The following is a 14,198-nucleotide window of genomic DNA, read 5'->3' as shown; positions in this document are numbered from 1 at the left end:
GCGGAGCGCAGCGGCACCGCCGCGCCAGATCCACCACTCTGGCAGGCCCTCGGCGTGCTGCATTTTTCCTGTTATTTTTTTTAATTGAATTTTTAGGGTGGGGGGAGCAGCACGCAAACTCCATCTCGGGAAACTTAAGCCCCGGGGCCTGTCTCAGGTCACGTACTGCACACCCTGTAGTAATATAATATTTACTGCCCGAGGGTGCCGCGGCTGGGACTGCCCCAGCCGGCGGCTGCAGCGCAGGGGCACGCTCCGGGTGCAGGGGGCCCTGACCGAGCTGGGCCTGGGCACGGGAGTGCGCCCAGCCTGTGTCGGCAGCCAGGAGGGACAGCAACCCCGACCACCAAAGGGACATTTCCATGGAGGCCAGGAGCCCGGCCAGGACCGGGCCACCAACAGCGTATCTCAGCTCTCTGCTGCGCAGGAGAACCCAAGGCAGCAGGCACAGAGAGGGGTCAAAGAAGACAACACCGGTGGCCCTGTACCCCCAACCCTAGCGTTGTCAGCCCTCCTGACTCAGGGAGTACAGGCAGTTGCAGAGCTGGCTGCTCACAAAGTCACTGCCATAGCTGGCCTGCTGTCACTCCTCAGAAGCCACAGCTCCCTTGGGCCCAGGCTGGACCAGAATCAGACCTAGCCCTGCTCTCTGGGAGCCCCCCGAGAATGGAGAGGCAAGCCATCCACAATTCCTATTCCTGCAGCCTCAAAGTCAGGAGTCCTTCCTGGAAGAAGTGGCCCAAAGCTAGTCAGGCCCAGGAAAGCAGGAAGAGCAGTGTGACTGGTAGAACAGCACACACATGAGCAAAGGCACAGGGGCAAGGGAGTGCACGGTGAGGTGAGGAGGGGTGGGGAGGGCTGCACAAACCGGCAGAGAGGCTCACAGGGCCTGAGGTCCCGCTGTGGTGGCAGGTGGTGGGGGCACAGAGAGTCCTGCTCACCAGGACAAGAGCTAGACCTTGTCCTGTGAGGCTGAAGTCTGCTGTGTCACCATTTTAGGAAGATCATGGGGACGCTAACGCAAGGAGGGCTGGTGAGGACAGCTGTGCGACAGGGGCACCCGCAGGGCAGGAGAGGGAGGGAAGACAATACCAGCTCTGGGGATAATGGATCCAGGAGAAGACACAGCGGGGAAAGGTGACAGAATCGTCTGGGGTACCTGTGGCCCGACACGGCATGGTGCATGGCAGGACACCCCACTGGGAGGCCAGCACACAGGTGAACCCGTGACTACAGGAACAGAGTGGACAGCATTGGCCCAGCAGGGTGAGGGGTGTTCCCTGGGAGACGGACCGAGAAAAGGGCACCACGTGGATGAGCAGCACTGACACTGACAACGTGGCCAGAGGGGACCTGGGGACCCCACGGGCCACAGGGGCATCAGCTGTCACGGAGGAGATCCTCCTGCCCTGGCCGGGGGCTGCTCACAGCCTCAGGTGGTACCTGGAAGTCCACCCGAGAGCCACCGTATGCCCCACAGAGGAAGGAGCTCAGCTCCCTTCCCAAGCTCCCCAGGACACCCAGACACCCTCCGACTCATGAGGGCAGGCTGGAAGTACTTCTGCAGGGAGGACATGGAGGTCAGCGCAGGTCACAGGTCCTCCTGCTCAGGGTGCCAGCACCTTAGCCCCATGAGGCACGAGCGAGGCTACTTACAGAAGCAGAGCCTTGGCCCCTGACCTGACCCCGAGGCTGTGCCCCTGGGGCAGTGCCTGCCACTCTGCAGGGATGGCACGGGGTACTCAAGAATGCTCTGGCGAGCCCCCCATGAGTCCCACATGGGCTGACCACGCCCCTGTGTGTCCCTCCAGCCCCAATCCATTCTCCCATGACCAGACCACAGCACCAGCTTGCCCCCAGTCACCATCCCAGTCCTAAATACCTCATCCAACTCACACTGCTGCCGACCCCACAGAGAGCGGCCACAGCCAGGAGGTCACTCTGGGCCTGCCTTTGGCCAAGCCCCCTTCATGACCCATCCACGACAGAAGAGGACAGGGCAAGTTAGTCAGCCTGTGCCTCAGTTTCCTGGTCTGTCACTTTGATGGGACATTCATACATGTGCGATTCTTAGGGCAGCACCTGGCACAGTAGGTGGCTGTCAACACAACACCTCTGGAAGAGCCCAGGCTGACCTCTGCCCCCCTCAGCAGCCTTTCCTCCTGGTGTCCCTGCCTCTCTTAAGGCTTTGTCACAACTCAGCCACAGCCGCCCCCAACACCAGTCCACCCCTCACGCTGCAGCCCCAGTAGGCAGCTGAGCCACAGGGGCTCCCCTTGTCTTCTGTGGCTCCCAGAACTGATCTCTCCTTATCAGACCCCTGAGGCCAAAACCCCCCTTATGCCTACCCCCCAGATCCCTGAGGCCAAACCTCCCCTTACCCCTCCCCCGAGCAGCAGGAAGTCCCCTTTTCAGAGGAGAGGCCAACTATTACCCTTCCCCACCAAGTCCACAGGTATTCCTCTTCCAGGAAGCTCCCCAGAGTTGGACTTGTTGGACCTAGGTGTACCTGATCTAAGCTCTATAGCCCCAACACTGGTTCCTTCATTAGTTTAGTTTTATGTCGTCACCCCCAGAGGACAGAAGGTGCACCCTTATCAGTATACTTTGGGAGCCTGGTCCTGAGCCTGCCAGGCTATAGGAGGGTTTGGGGGACTGGTCTGGAATTCTACCACTGGGGGAGGGCATTTCTTTGGGGGTAACATTTTTCCAAAGGATATTTATTTGAAAGGCAGAATTACAGCAAGAGAGGGAAAGAGAAAATGAGAATATGAATCTCTTCTATCCACTGGTTCACTCCCCAAAAGGCTGTAACAGTCAGAGCTGGACCAAGCTGAAGCCAGGAGCCCGGAGCTCCATCCAGGTCTCCTAAGTGGGTGTACAGGCCCAAGCACTTGGGCCATCCTCTGCTGCTTTCCCAGTCTCATGAGCAGAGAGCTGGATCATAAGTGGAGCAGCCAGGACTTGAATGGAATATGGGATGCTGGTACTGCAGGCAGCAGCTTAACCCTCCCCAAGCCACAGCACCAGCCCCTGGGAAAGATCTTGATAGATACACGTCCTTCCTGGGAAACAAAGGACTGGAACAGGCACTGCAGCAGTGCCCATTTCTCAGTGTAAGGCACTAAGACATTTTTCACAGGGGCTCCACAGCCCGGCGAGGTGATGAGATGCTGAGGGGGCACATGTCATATACTCACACTCAGCGCCAAACAGCAGAGGACAACAACCATTCGTTATAAGTCCATCGGACCCACTAAGAAAACTGAGCCCAGAGAGGTGAAGCTGCCCAAAGCCAGTGAACAGACAAGTGCCCGAGTCTCCCGACATTTTCTTCTTAATGACTAGAGCCACCAGTTCTTAAGTCCTTCTGCTCCAGGCACTTTGTTTATGAAATATCATAAAGGAGCTATTCTTCATAACAGCTTGAAGTTCAAGGCTGTCTTTGCCACTGCTCCTCAAAACCAGAAGGGGAGATGCAGAGCCCCTTCTGCACGGCCACTGCACCCCCATTCTCCGTCACCCCAATCTCCCTCTTCCTGAAGCTGACAGCCGTGTCAACAGAAGGCTAACCAGAAACCGTGCTCCCACCACGGCCCTGGGAGAGGAGCCGCGTCTCACACACACACACACACACGCACATGCGCACGCACACACACACACGGCCAGCTTCTCCTGGAGATTCCATCAGGGAAATAAGGGGTCGGGGATCAGAGACACAATGCTCTCCATTCAGGTGAGCTGGGCCGCCCTGGGCCCACAGCTGCCGCTGCTGCAGGGAGATTTATGACCTGCTCTAAATGTCACCTTTTCAACTCCCCGCGCTGGCTCCTCCACCTTTGCACTCAGCACGGGCCGGACTGCTGGCCAAGCGTGGCTGGGAGACGCGCCCTGCTCACCGCCACACACGAACACTCTCAGGGAAACGGGCCTAACCCAGCCAGCGGAGGAGGGCGCTGGGGGTGCCAGGTACCCCCTACCTGCAGTCTGCAATGAGCTCATCCATCAGCTGAGCCCCCAGGGCGTCGGCGTCCTCGGCAGAGCACTGCGCCTTCAGGGCCAGGTGGACCTGCGCCAGACCAGCTTCCTGCGGAACAGGCAGGCCAGGGTCAGGATGCCACCAGGGTGCAGAATGTCCAGACGGAACCCAACCCCTGGCCCTGTCACAGCTCAGTCCCTAAACCAAAAATGGGTGAACGTGTAGGACAGGGAAGGCAGAGCCCAGACCCAACTATTCAGGATCTGCTCCAGCTCAAGAACATTCCAGGGGTCCCCATGCTCAGTCACACCCAAATCCCTAAGCCCGGATGCCAACCTCACAGGTGGTCTCCAGGAGTTCAGATGCTACCTACAGACTTTCACAGCATCTGAATGCATCCCATGCCCCACCCACTGCTTCAAGCCAAACCTGACTCCCCACAGCTAAGCAGCCCGTTCTGGGCCTGCTCCAGGTCCCTGCCTGGAACCCCCTCTCCTTTCCAGATGTTTCCACCAGGCTAGGTTCACACCAAGCTTGCCTTCCTCAGGGGGCATCCCACCTCCAGGCACAGTGAGTTCCCGCTTCAACCTCCCTGGCCTGATGCTGCCTCCCGGGCTGAGCTCTCTTCCAAGCCTCCCTGTGGGCCGCAGCCCTGAGATGGGGGCGGAGACCCTCCTTGGAATGAATGGGCCCATCGGTCCCCCATGCACCTTGCTCCCCACTCATCAGCCTTCCCGAGCACGTGACATGTGCTCCAGGCTGCCACCACCGGTCCAGGACAGATCCCAGAACAAGATAGTGGCTGCCAAAGGCAGTGCAGACTAGCCATTCTCCCCATCTCGGTGTTTGCTGGTTTCTTCCTTCCGCTAGAGTTGCCGGCCTCCAGGCAGGTGTGGCCCACCATGCCACCCTAACCCTGGTCCAGTCTGGATGCCCCAGATCCACTGCCTCCCTTCATCCTCCGTCTTTTGAACTGTGCTCACCTCCTCACCCCAGGTCCCTCCACCTGCCACTCCTCTCTTGTTCCAACAACGTGGCTGCACCTGCTTCTCCCTCCTTTCCACAGGCTACGCACCTCACCTATGAGTCCCACACTTCAGCCACACCCAAACCATCACCTTCCTGCCCTGCCTTCTTCCATCCCTCATCCTCTCCACCTCTGCCCACATTTGATTCTCCACCACCCTGGCCAAGCTCCCAGCAGTTGCCCATAACTCCCTGGAAGGCCCCTTCCCCACCTCCAAACAAGAACTCACCACCCACTCTCTTTCTCTGCTCCCTGCCTGCCCAGTCCTAGGCCCCAGGGTCACTTCTCATAGTCCTTCTTTGTGCCCAAATCCAACAGACCACCCAGGTCTTGTAGCTAACACCCCACAGCTTCCCCCAGAAGTCACCTCCTCCCCTGGGTCCCCATCTCCATAGCTGAACTGAGCTCCTGACCCTCAAATCCCCCCCAAGGAGTCCATGCTCTGTCACTAAACTGATTCTCTGAAGGCAGGGGCAGCTCCTGGTTTGCTCCTGGCTACTGGTTTGTAGCTAGAAGTTGTCTACAGGAGTCCTTGTGTGTGGAGAGAGCCTAAGGGCACCCAAGGCGGGGAGTGAGCTGTTCAGGCCAAGACCGTTGCCCCCAGCCTGGTGTCATCCCCTATGTCAGACTGGGGCTCCCTGGGACTGTCCCCCCTGCCAAGTCTCTTCCCAACCTGCCAGGCAGGACTGCAAAACCCCAGGCCATGAGGGTCTGAGGATACCCCAACCCCCTCGGGTCTGGGGCGGATTCTGCTCACCAGCCGGTCAGCGATCCCGAGCAGGTGGTTCTGCGTCTCGACCCTGTGGCTGATGTCTTCCCAGTAGGAAGACAGCACCACCACAGGTTTCACGTTGCCCCAGGGCAGGTAGTAGTAGTGGCAGCCTGCGAGGGGAGAAGGACCTGAGGCCTGCGCCAGAGGCAGAGGCCAGGGCTCAGGCCTCCTCCTGGACAGAGGACCCACCCCCTTCCCACCTCAGATGTCAATTGGACACATGCAGACAACCTGTACTCCCCGGCGTGTGCAAACAAGCTGCCTGTTGCACAGCCAGCCGCTGCTCTCATCAGAGCCCCTTAGAATCATGGGTCAAGATCCACCCCAGCCACAGATGGTGTTTCAGGGGTCCCAGCTGCAGGCTCCACGCACAGGAGCATGGGGCAGTGGCATGAGGCACAGAGCCAAGGGCAGACCTCTCACCAGCTGCCTTCCCTGGGCGGTAGCAGCTAGGGTTTGGCCCCCCGCCCTGTGGTCTGTGCACCCCCAGGAGCGCAAGCGCAAGCGCGGGCGCAGGCCTCACCGTCGAAGACGGCCCTGCTGTACTGCGTGGTGGAGGCCAGCGGCAGGCAGGTGGTGTCGAACTTGTTCCCGTAGTTCCCGATGCTGACCTCAAACTGGATGGCGTCATCCACGTCCTGCAGCATGGAGGCCGAGTAGAAGGCGGCAAACAGGGAGTACTTGCGCCTCCGCAGGTACTTCTGAGGGCAGAGGAGCAGCCACAGGTCACCGCAAGGAGCAGAAGAAGGCATGGTTGGGAGGGGTCAGGGGCCTGGCAGCCCTGGCCATGACCATACCCCCGAGGCCCCCGGCTGGACCAACAGGCAGCACAGAGCCCAGGTCAGCAGCACGGTACAGATGTAGTAATGGAGCCGAAGGTTCCAGGGCTGCGCGCCTGGCTGCACCTCCCCAGCAAGATCTGCTCTTCCAGGGCCAGGCCACTCGGAAATCCACACTGCCGGCACCACCACACCAGTGGAGCAGGGCCCCCCACGGTGCCCCATAGGCTCGAGTTTGCCACTCAGAGGGGGACTGCAAGCTCCGACCACCACAGCCCCCACCCCAAGCCTCCAGGCACCCCCTGAGACAAGCACCAGCGCCACTGCGTGTGCTGGGGGTGGGGGCACAAGGCTGAGGACTCAGGAGGCAGCCAGCCTTGGTCCCGGTGTTTTCCACAGTGACTCCGTGCGGGCTCCATGGAGGGCAGAGGGGAGAGGGTCAGAGTTGGGCATGAGGATGTAAATAATGAGGGTTGACGCTTCCTGAGTGCTTCATGCGTACACGTATTTGTTCACTTAACTCTCCTCACCGTCTCAGGAGGTAAGGGTAATTATCACCCTGACAGTGCAGACTGGGAGCCGGAGAGCCAGGCTCCGCCCAGGGCCATCTGACCACAGAGTCTGCAAGCCGAGACCTCCTGGCCCAAGGTCTGAGCTCTGGTGTCCGTTGAGCATCTGTGAGATGGGGACGATCGAGGATGGGAAGATCCGATGGCTGCAGGGGCACCCCAGCAGCGTCTGCCACACGGCGAGAGTCAACCTGACTTCCAAGTTAGCGGTTCTGACAGCACTATGATAAAACGGCATCTGGGTCTGCTGTGCGCTCCAGATTTCTAGAATACTCTCTCTTCTCTGGGCATCCTTCGCAGGAGGCAGGGCGGATGCCAATCACACCCATTCCGCAGCCGAGATGCTGAGGCCAGGGAGGTGAAGGCAGAGCGAGTGTGGGGCCGAGCCCTCCCTCCTCATGACTGTGTGGCCGCACCCAACGGGGACCCAGCTCTGGCCGGGAGGCACCCCTCACCTCCACCCGCAGGATGTCGTCTGCAGGGAGGTCCTCCACCTTCTGCTCGCTGTGCTCCACCAGCTTGGTCTCCAGGGAGAGCAGGAGCCGGCCTCGGTAGGCCACACCTTCCCCCTGCGGGGAGGGAAGGCACAAGGTGGCCCTGAGGCCGCACATCTTCAGGAAACCCAGGAGGTGCCTGCGCCAACCCTCTCATCCACAGCTGAGTGAGGCATGGCCCAGCAGAGCCTGAGCAAGGAGAAGCCACACTGGCCCTGAAGAAGAGGGAGCGTCAAGGGGAACAGGAGGGGCAGAGGCTGGGCCGGGTAGGGCCGGGCAGGAGGAGGATGCTCTGGGGAGGGGGGTGGCTGCTTGGCCCTGGGTCAGCCCCATCGGGTCCCTGGTACATAGGCCAGGCCCAGGTGCTGCCCAGACCATTCAGGAAGGGACCCACGTGCAGCCTCAGGCACCCGGCATCCCACCCTGGCTCACCTTGCCCATGTTGAGCTCCACGTAGGGGTCTGGGAAGCCCGTGAACTCCCTGGGGCTGCCATAGAGATTGACGTAGCAGGGCCCAAAAGTGGGGAGGAAGCCCAGATGGTCGTCCACTGTGAGACACAAACAGGGATCAGAGGGGTGGGCTCAGCCCTGCCCCCTGTTCCTCCAGCATGTGCCAGAGGCGGCCCTTGTAAGCATATGCACGGCCATGACATCAGCGAGCGTTCTCCCCTCCCCTCTAAGTCCCTCAGATCCTTATCCCGGGACACGGGGGTATTTGTATTGCTGAGGCTCAGAGATGCAACGGAACATATGGCTGCAAAGTAGCAGGACCCTAAACGGTGCAGCCTCAAGCACACACACTCAGCCAGCAGCAAAGCTAGGGCTCAGGCCCCCAGGGTCCTACAATCTTCTCCATCCTCACTTCCTCAGCACCCAGCCCCTCCAGCCAGTGGAGAGGCACAAAGGAGGTCCCCAGGCCCAGTGACCAGAGTGTCCACCTGCCAGGGGATATGAGAGGGGTCTGGCTAGATGTCCCTTCCAAACAGTGCAGCCCCCCGCTCAGGCCCCTACGTCCACTGGCCTGACTTAGCCTCGGATCCCTTACTTATACACACACACACACACGGCCAAGTTTCCCGGGATGGGATTTGACTGGGCATACTCAGAAAACCCCACAAAGCTAGGTGTCCGTCTTGGGGGGAAGGGGAAGAGAAATTTCAAGGGGGCCAGCGTTGTGGGGCAGTGGATTAAGCTGCTGTTTGCAACGCTAACTTATCAGAGAGCTGATTCAAGTCCTGGCTGCTCTGCTTCCGATTCAGCCTAAGAAGGCAGCAGAAGACTCCTCCCCAAGTGCTTGAGTCCCTGTCACCCACATGGGAGATTGATGTAGGAGTTCCTGACTCCCAGCTTCAGCCTGGCCCAGCCCCTGCCATTGCAGCCACTGGGGGAGTGAACCAGTGGATGGAGGATCTCTGTCCCTCCTTCTGTCGCTCTGCCTTGCAAATAAACTTTGAGAGAGAGAGAGAACATTTCTAGGATGCCAAAGGTAGGAAGTAGGGCCAGGTGCAAGAGCCACCTGGGTGACCCAACCTACCCAAGGAAGGTCACCTGGGTGACCCAACCTACACCAAAGGAAGGCCAAGCTCAGTGACCTCAGCCAAAAGTGCTTGGGCCAGAGCTATGGTCATGCAATGAATGCCTCATCCCTGCTGAAAACCTGGGGGTGAGGGAGGGACAGCAAGGGACCAGAAGGCCAGAGCTGTGCCTGTCCCATTGCCAGGGGTCATCCTGCATTGTTCACACTCTCCCTCTTCCAAACGCCAGCACAGACAGGGCTCTGGTTCTGCAGACAGAGAGAAGAACAGCCAAGCGAAGCACGCGTTGATCACCATTTGTGTGGATCACCTTGGTCATGACTCATCTTGTTTATCTCAACCTCCAGAATTTTCAATCCCATCCTCCTCTGCTCTTGCTGGCCCCTGACTTCCTCCTGGTCTCTCAGACACCTTGCATCGCCACTCCCACCCCGCCCTCCTGACAAGAGCACCAGCTGAAGCCCAGCAAGTTAAAAGGGGTCAGGGAGGGTGGGAAGAAACTGCCCTCAAAGCCTTCTGAGTGGTTTGCACACGTGACAGCACAGGTTGGTAAGCTCAGAGGCTGCCAGCAAACCTCAATCCCACCTCAAGCACAAAACTCCCCCGGCTCCAGCACCCTCTCCCCGCCAAGCAAACACCCACAGCTCCAAAGGCAACGGCAACGTACGGTCTGTGGCTGGTGGAGGCTTGACCACACCTGCGGGCTCCTCTGAAGCGTAAAGAAATGGGAAGGGGTTAGGGTGGGAGGAATGGTTACGTGAACAGCGTATGGATGCAGACAGACAGCTGGAGAGACAGCTCCCCGCTGGGAAACAGGTGTGGCCTGGGCCCCACCCCCGGCCCAGCTGAGAACTTATCACCCGCTCAGTCCCAGCCAGGTGCAGCCTTCAGCCCCACGAGGAGCCCCGGGGGCCCTTCCCGACCGTCCGCCTGTACATCACAACATGTTCCGCCTGCCAGAGTGGACGGAACGGGGTTCGATATATTCAGGAGTGACACAAAAATGGGCTCTTCCCTCCTGGAGCCAGGTATGTGAGAAGACGACACACAGACACAAAGAAAGGACAGGGAAGACACAGAGCAGCCAGGCACACCCTGTGCTCCAACCCCAGCAGGCCCCTTGGACACTTGGACCAAGAGCTCTAACAGCACTTCCAGGCACAACATCTCCACCTAGCGGTCATTTGCAGTACTGCCAGTGGAGGCACCAGGTTGCGTTTTCACAACAGGCGCTGGGACCCTGCTTCTAACACCTGCTGCTTCCGGGGAAGCACAGTGATGGGCACTGTCCATTAGCTGGAAGTCTCTAAATGACAGCCATGTCCTTAAATACGGTACTGGGTATCTACAAATAAGGACGGAAGGAAGGAAGTGCTGCGGCGTGCTCCTGGGCTCCTGGAATCATTCTTCAGTTCTGGGCAGGAACAAGATGCTCTGAGGGGCAGGTACTCTCATTCTCCCTCCACTGGCCGCCTCCTCCACATTCTGACCTTCCCTCCCTCCTCCAATCATCAAAGGTTAACCAAGTTCAGGACCATGACCAAGCCTGCGGACATGGTTGGTGAATTTGCTATTTTAATCATTGTTCATCTTTATCTACTACTTTCCTCCAAAAGGAAAAAAAAATCCCTGTTGCTTTTTTCCATAGCTGTATAACTGCCGTTGGGAGCCAAGAGTTGAGCAGAACCGCTGTGAAGGAAGAATGAACAGAGCCACCGAGAGAGCGTGGAGAAGAGAGAACAAGGGGATACGGAAGATCGGAGACGAGAATGGAGCCGGGCGGGTGAGGGCAGAGGCAGCAAGGAGGGTGCGGCCCCAGGCCAGCTCTCGGCTCTCCACAGCCAGCCTCGGCAGCCACTGCTGGCCAGCGGAAGTCAGGGCTGCAGAAATCATAGTTCACGGCCATTCCCACATCCATGGGGATAGATTTTCATGAGTGAGGGAACCAGGCATCTGGCTATCAGGTTGCTTCTGGCAAAAGCCAGAGGACCCACATGGGCACAGCTGCCACCCCCAAGGAAAGGAATGGCTGGGGACCACCAGAAGGACAAAAACTCTGCTTCCAGCTCCCTCCAAAGGATTACTAACAGGCCCAACCAGCTTTCTCAGGCTGATGAGGCCAAGGTCACAATTCTAAGCCCAGTGAGCTTCTCAGAGAGGCAACCTTGGTTCCCACCCACAGCCCAACTCCGAAGCCTGGCTGCAGACTGGCCCAGCCCAGACTGAATGCCACCCCAGTCCCACCAGCATCTGACCAGCATCCAGCCCGGAGGGCCCAGAGTGGGGTGGTACAGCAGCCCGTCTCCCAACCACGCCTTTTCATTCGCTCTTGTTTGTTCATTTGTTCATTCAACAAGCTTAACTGGGCATGGGGACTGGAGTCACACACGTGGCCCAGGTGTCATCTTAGGCCAGGGGGTTCCAACGTGGGGCAGGTTACGGGTCTCTGGGTGCCGAGGCCCAGCCCAGGTTCTCTCCCCTGTGTCTGCAGACAGCTCGTAAAGTAAAGGGCAGAGTGACCAGCACAGCCACCCAAGACAAAGCCTCTATTTAGTCCTCATCACCCTTCTGCCAAGCACAAGTGTTTTGGTGTGTTTTCCCCAAGCCCAGGAAACCAGGGTTGTGGAAGTCCCAAAACGCAGACAAATCCTCCCAGTTTTGTGGCCTGAGCAGCCCCCTCACCTGGGGGAAGCTGAAGGAGACATAGCAGAGTCTCCCAGCCCAGCCAGCCACAGGTCACAGCCCTGCAGACAGTCCCCAGGGACACACGTGTCTCCTGGAGAAGCTGAGGCCATTACCTGCGGCCAGCTCGCTCCTCTCGGCACGCCCCCAAGCCCGTGGCATTTGGCCGTCCGAAGCCAGCCCGCGCCAGACAGGAGGAGTCACCAGGCCCTGCTGGGAAACGGTCATCATCTGCCTTCCAAAGACAAAAAGAAACCAACTCTGGAGCTCTTAGCCATGGAAAAAACTGTAGGGGAACGAGTGCTCCTTGTGAGCGAGAGTTTCATGAATACATAGTTATCCAAGAATCTGCTCGGGTTTCACAGGTCTCCTGTGCTCATTACCTTTGGAAAGGAGGACAGCTTCTAAGGAAAGCACTCCTTTAAAGAAAAAAAAAAGGCAAGCCAATCTTGGTCCTCGGGTGCACAGGGTCCCGGGAACACTGCACTGTGCCCAGACAGACCTGAGGGCAGGAGTGCGCCTGGGTTGGTATCAGCTCTTCTCCTTGCTGGAAACACACAAAGCAAAAATGGCAGGTGGGGCCCAAAAACCCGGGAGGTGGGAGACTGCAGAGAAAGCCCTGGTTTGTTCAAGTTCAGTTTCACTTGAGTTTTGAGGACAATGAGGAAAGAAGCTATTGTAGGTCCCCACACACCCCAGCATGGGGACAAAACACGGCAGAGCCGAGGGGCGAGTGGGAGCGGCAGGTTCCGAGGGGGCCTCGGCAGTGGGAGCAGCATGGCAGGGAGCAAGGCCAGTGCCTGCCACTGGGGCCGGAGAAAGGCTCAGGCCCCCTCTGCAGACAGACACCGGAGAGTCTAGGTGGCCGCTTGACCTATGAACTTGACTTCTCTTGCTCAAGCTATTTAACTTGGACAAAACCAGTTAACCGACTGTGAGAAGGTTCTGATTTCCAGAACAATCTGCGGGAAATGTGGTCCTGCCTCTGACTGCCTCCAGGACACACACGGGAATGCTCGTGACCTGAGCGCCATCTAGTGGCCAGTAACCATCTTCATCCCTCTCGGTAACCACTTCAGTGACACAAAGAGAAAAGGCTAACCTGACTACCAGGGAAGCCTGATGGGAGGGGTTCTTGGGGTGTCCACACTCCTTATCAGGGGACTATGGACAGGCACAGTGGGAGTCTCATGAAACAGCAGGTGTCGGAAAACATAAACGTCCCATTTGGCCCCTCAATTCTGAGATGGGGACCAGTCAGTTCCTTCCTTACCAAGAGCTGTGATGGTGAGGTGGCCACCACGCCCTCTGTACGGCCCCCCTGTCCTCCACATCCTACCACCACACAGGACAGCCTTGTCAGAAACCCTAGGAACAGCATCCCGGTAGGCACTGCAAGCTGGGATGGGCAGTTCCCAGGTGGGAGGGGCGGAGCAGGGGCGCCCCAAGGGCAGTGCCGTCTGGAAGGCCACTTCTGTGTATGACCAGTGCAATGGAATCAGAACGGCAGACGGCAGCTAGGTGTGGCAGTTTGAGTGAGGGCACTTGGGAATTCACTGGAAAACTCTCCACCTCACTGTATTTGGATTTTCCTAAATTAAAAGGGTGGGCTTTTTTGTTTGTTTGTTTGTTTCAGAGAACCTGAAAGAAGGGATTGGAGAAGATACTAATTTCAAGAGCACCAGGTGGAGTCTGCCAGGAGCGCTTCCCTGTGCCCCTGCTGCAGATCTAAGGAGCGGCAAGGACAGAGACCCGGCCAGCACCCAACAGATCTCCTCAGAGGGGGCCGCAGAGCACCCTCCATGAGGCAGAGGCAGCACCCGCGCCATTCAGCAGGGCACGCATGTGAATTTTTCAGGAACCAATTTGGAAGCCTTGAGGGAATGAAGAGAAGGCCTTCGTGGACCCAGGCCCCCTTCTGGGAGGGAACAGACATGGCAGGAGGAGCAACAGAGGGGAGCGAAGCCTTGAGAAGAAACTAACAAGCAATCACCAATTTTCAACCACACAGTACAGGGGGAAAAAAATCAAATTCATGATGCAGCAAGCTAGTTACCGAGCTAACACATAGGAAGCGTGACTTTGGGGGTGAGTGAATTCATCATCGCATTCCATCCCCATAACCACCTCACGGGGTTGGGATGCCCCAGAGCCTCACTGGACACAGAGGGGACTGGGGCAAACCACTGGTTACAAAGCAGCAGAGCCAATGGGGCCGCAGGCTGGCCAGCCGGGACTACCGCACATCCTGCCGCTGCTGCCCAGCTGGCCTTCAGCCGGTCACAGCAACACATTCGAATTTCTCTTTAATTATTCAACTCGGATTTAAGAACTCGCCGTGCCTCACACACGGCTCCGTGA

General features: G+C 58.3%; 1 protein-coding gene across 17 annotated transcripts in view; it reads right to left on the bottom strand.

Annotated features, from left to right (window-relative positions):
* The window catches only part of DYSF (dysferlin), a 189,343-nt gene that overhangs the window by 102,666 nt on the left and 72,479 nt on the right, over positions 1–14,198 (bottom strand). For 9 of the 17 annotated variants that reach the window (XM_062209628.1, XM_062209632.1, XM_062209634.1 and 6 more), the window contains 6 exons: positions 9,823–9,864; positions 8,053–8,168; positions 7,582–7,695; positions 6,302–6,479; positions 5,764–5,888; positions 3,981–4,087 (listed from right to left, as the gene is read on the bottom strand). In XM_062209628.1, the coding sequence (XP_062065612.1) occupies positions 3,981–4,087; positions 5,764–5,888; positions 6,302–6,479; positions 7,582–7,695; positions 8,053–8,168; positions 9,823–9,864 (682 nt within the window). The remainder of the gene's footprint in view (positions 1–3,980; positions 4,088–5,763; positions 5,889–6,301; positions 6,480–7,581; positions 7,696–8,052; positions 8,169–9,822; positions 9,865–14,198) is intronic. The other 8 variants (XM_062209630.1, XM_062209637.1, XM_062209639.1 and 5 more) reach the window with 1 other exon arrangement.

This window comes from Lepus europaeus, chromosome 13 (assembly GCF_033115175.1).
Source record: "Lepus europaeus isolate LE1 chromosome 13, mLepTim1.pri, whole genome shotgun sequence".
Lineage (NCBI taxonomy): Eukaryota > Metazoa > Chordata > Mammalia > Lagomorpha > Leporidae > Lepus > Lepus europaeus.
Note: the sequence above shows the minus strand (reverse complement) of the source record. Positions and strands in the feature narration are given on the sequence as shown.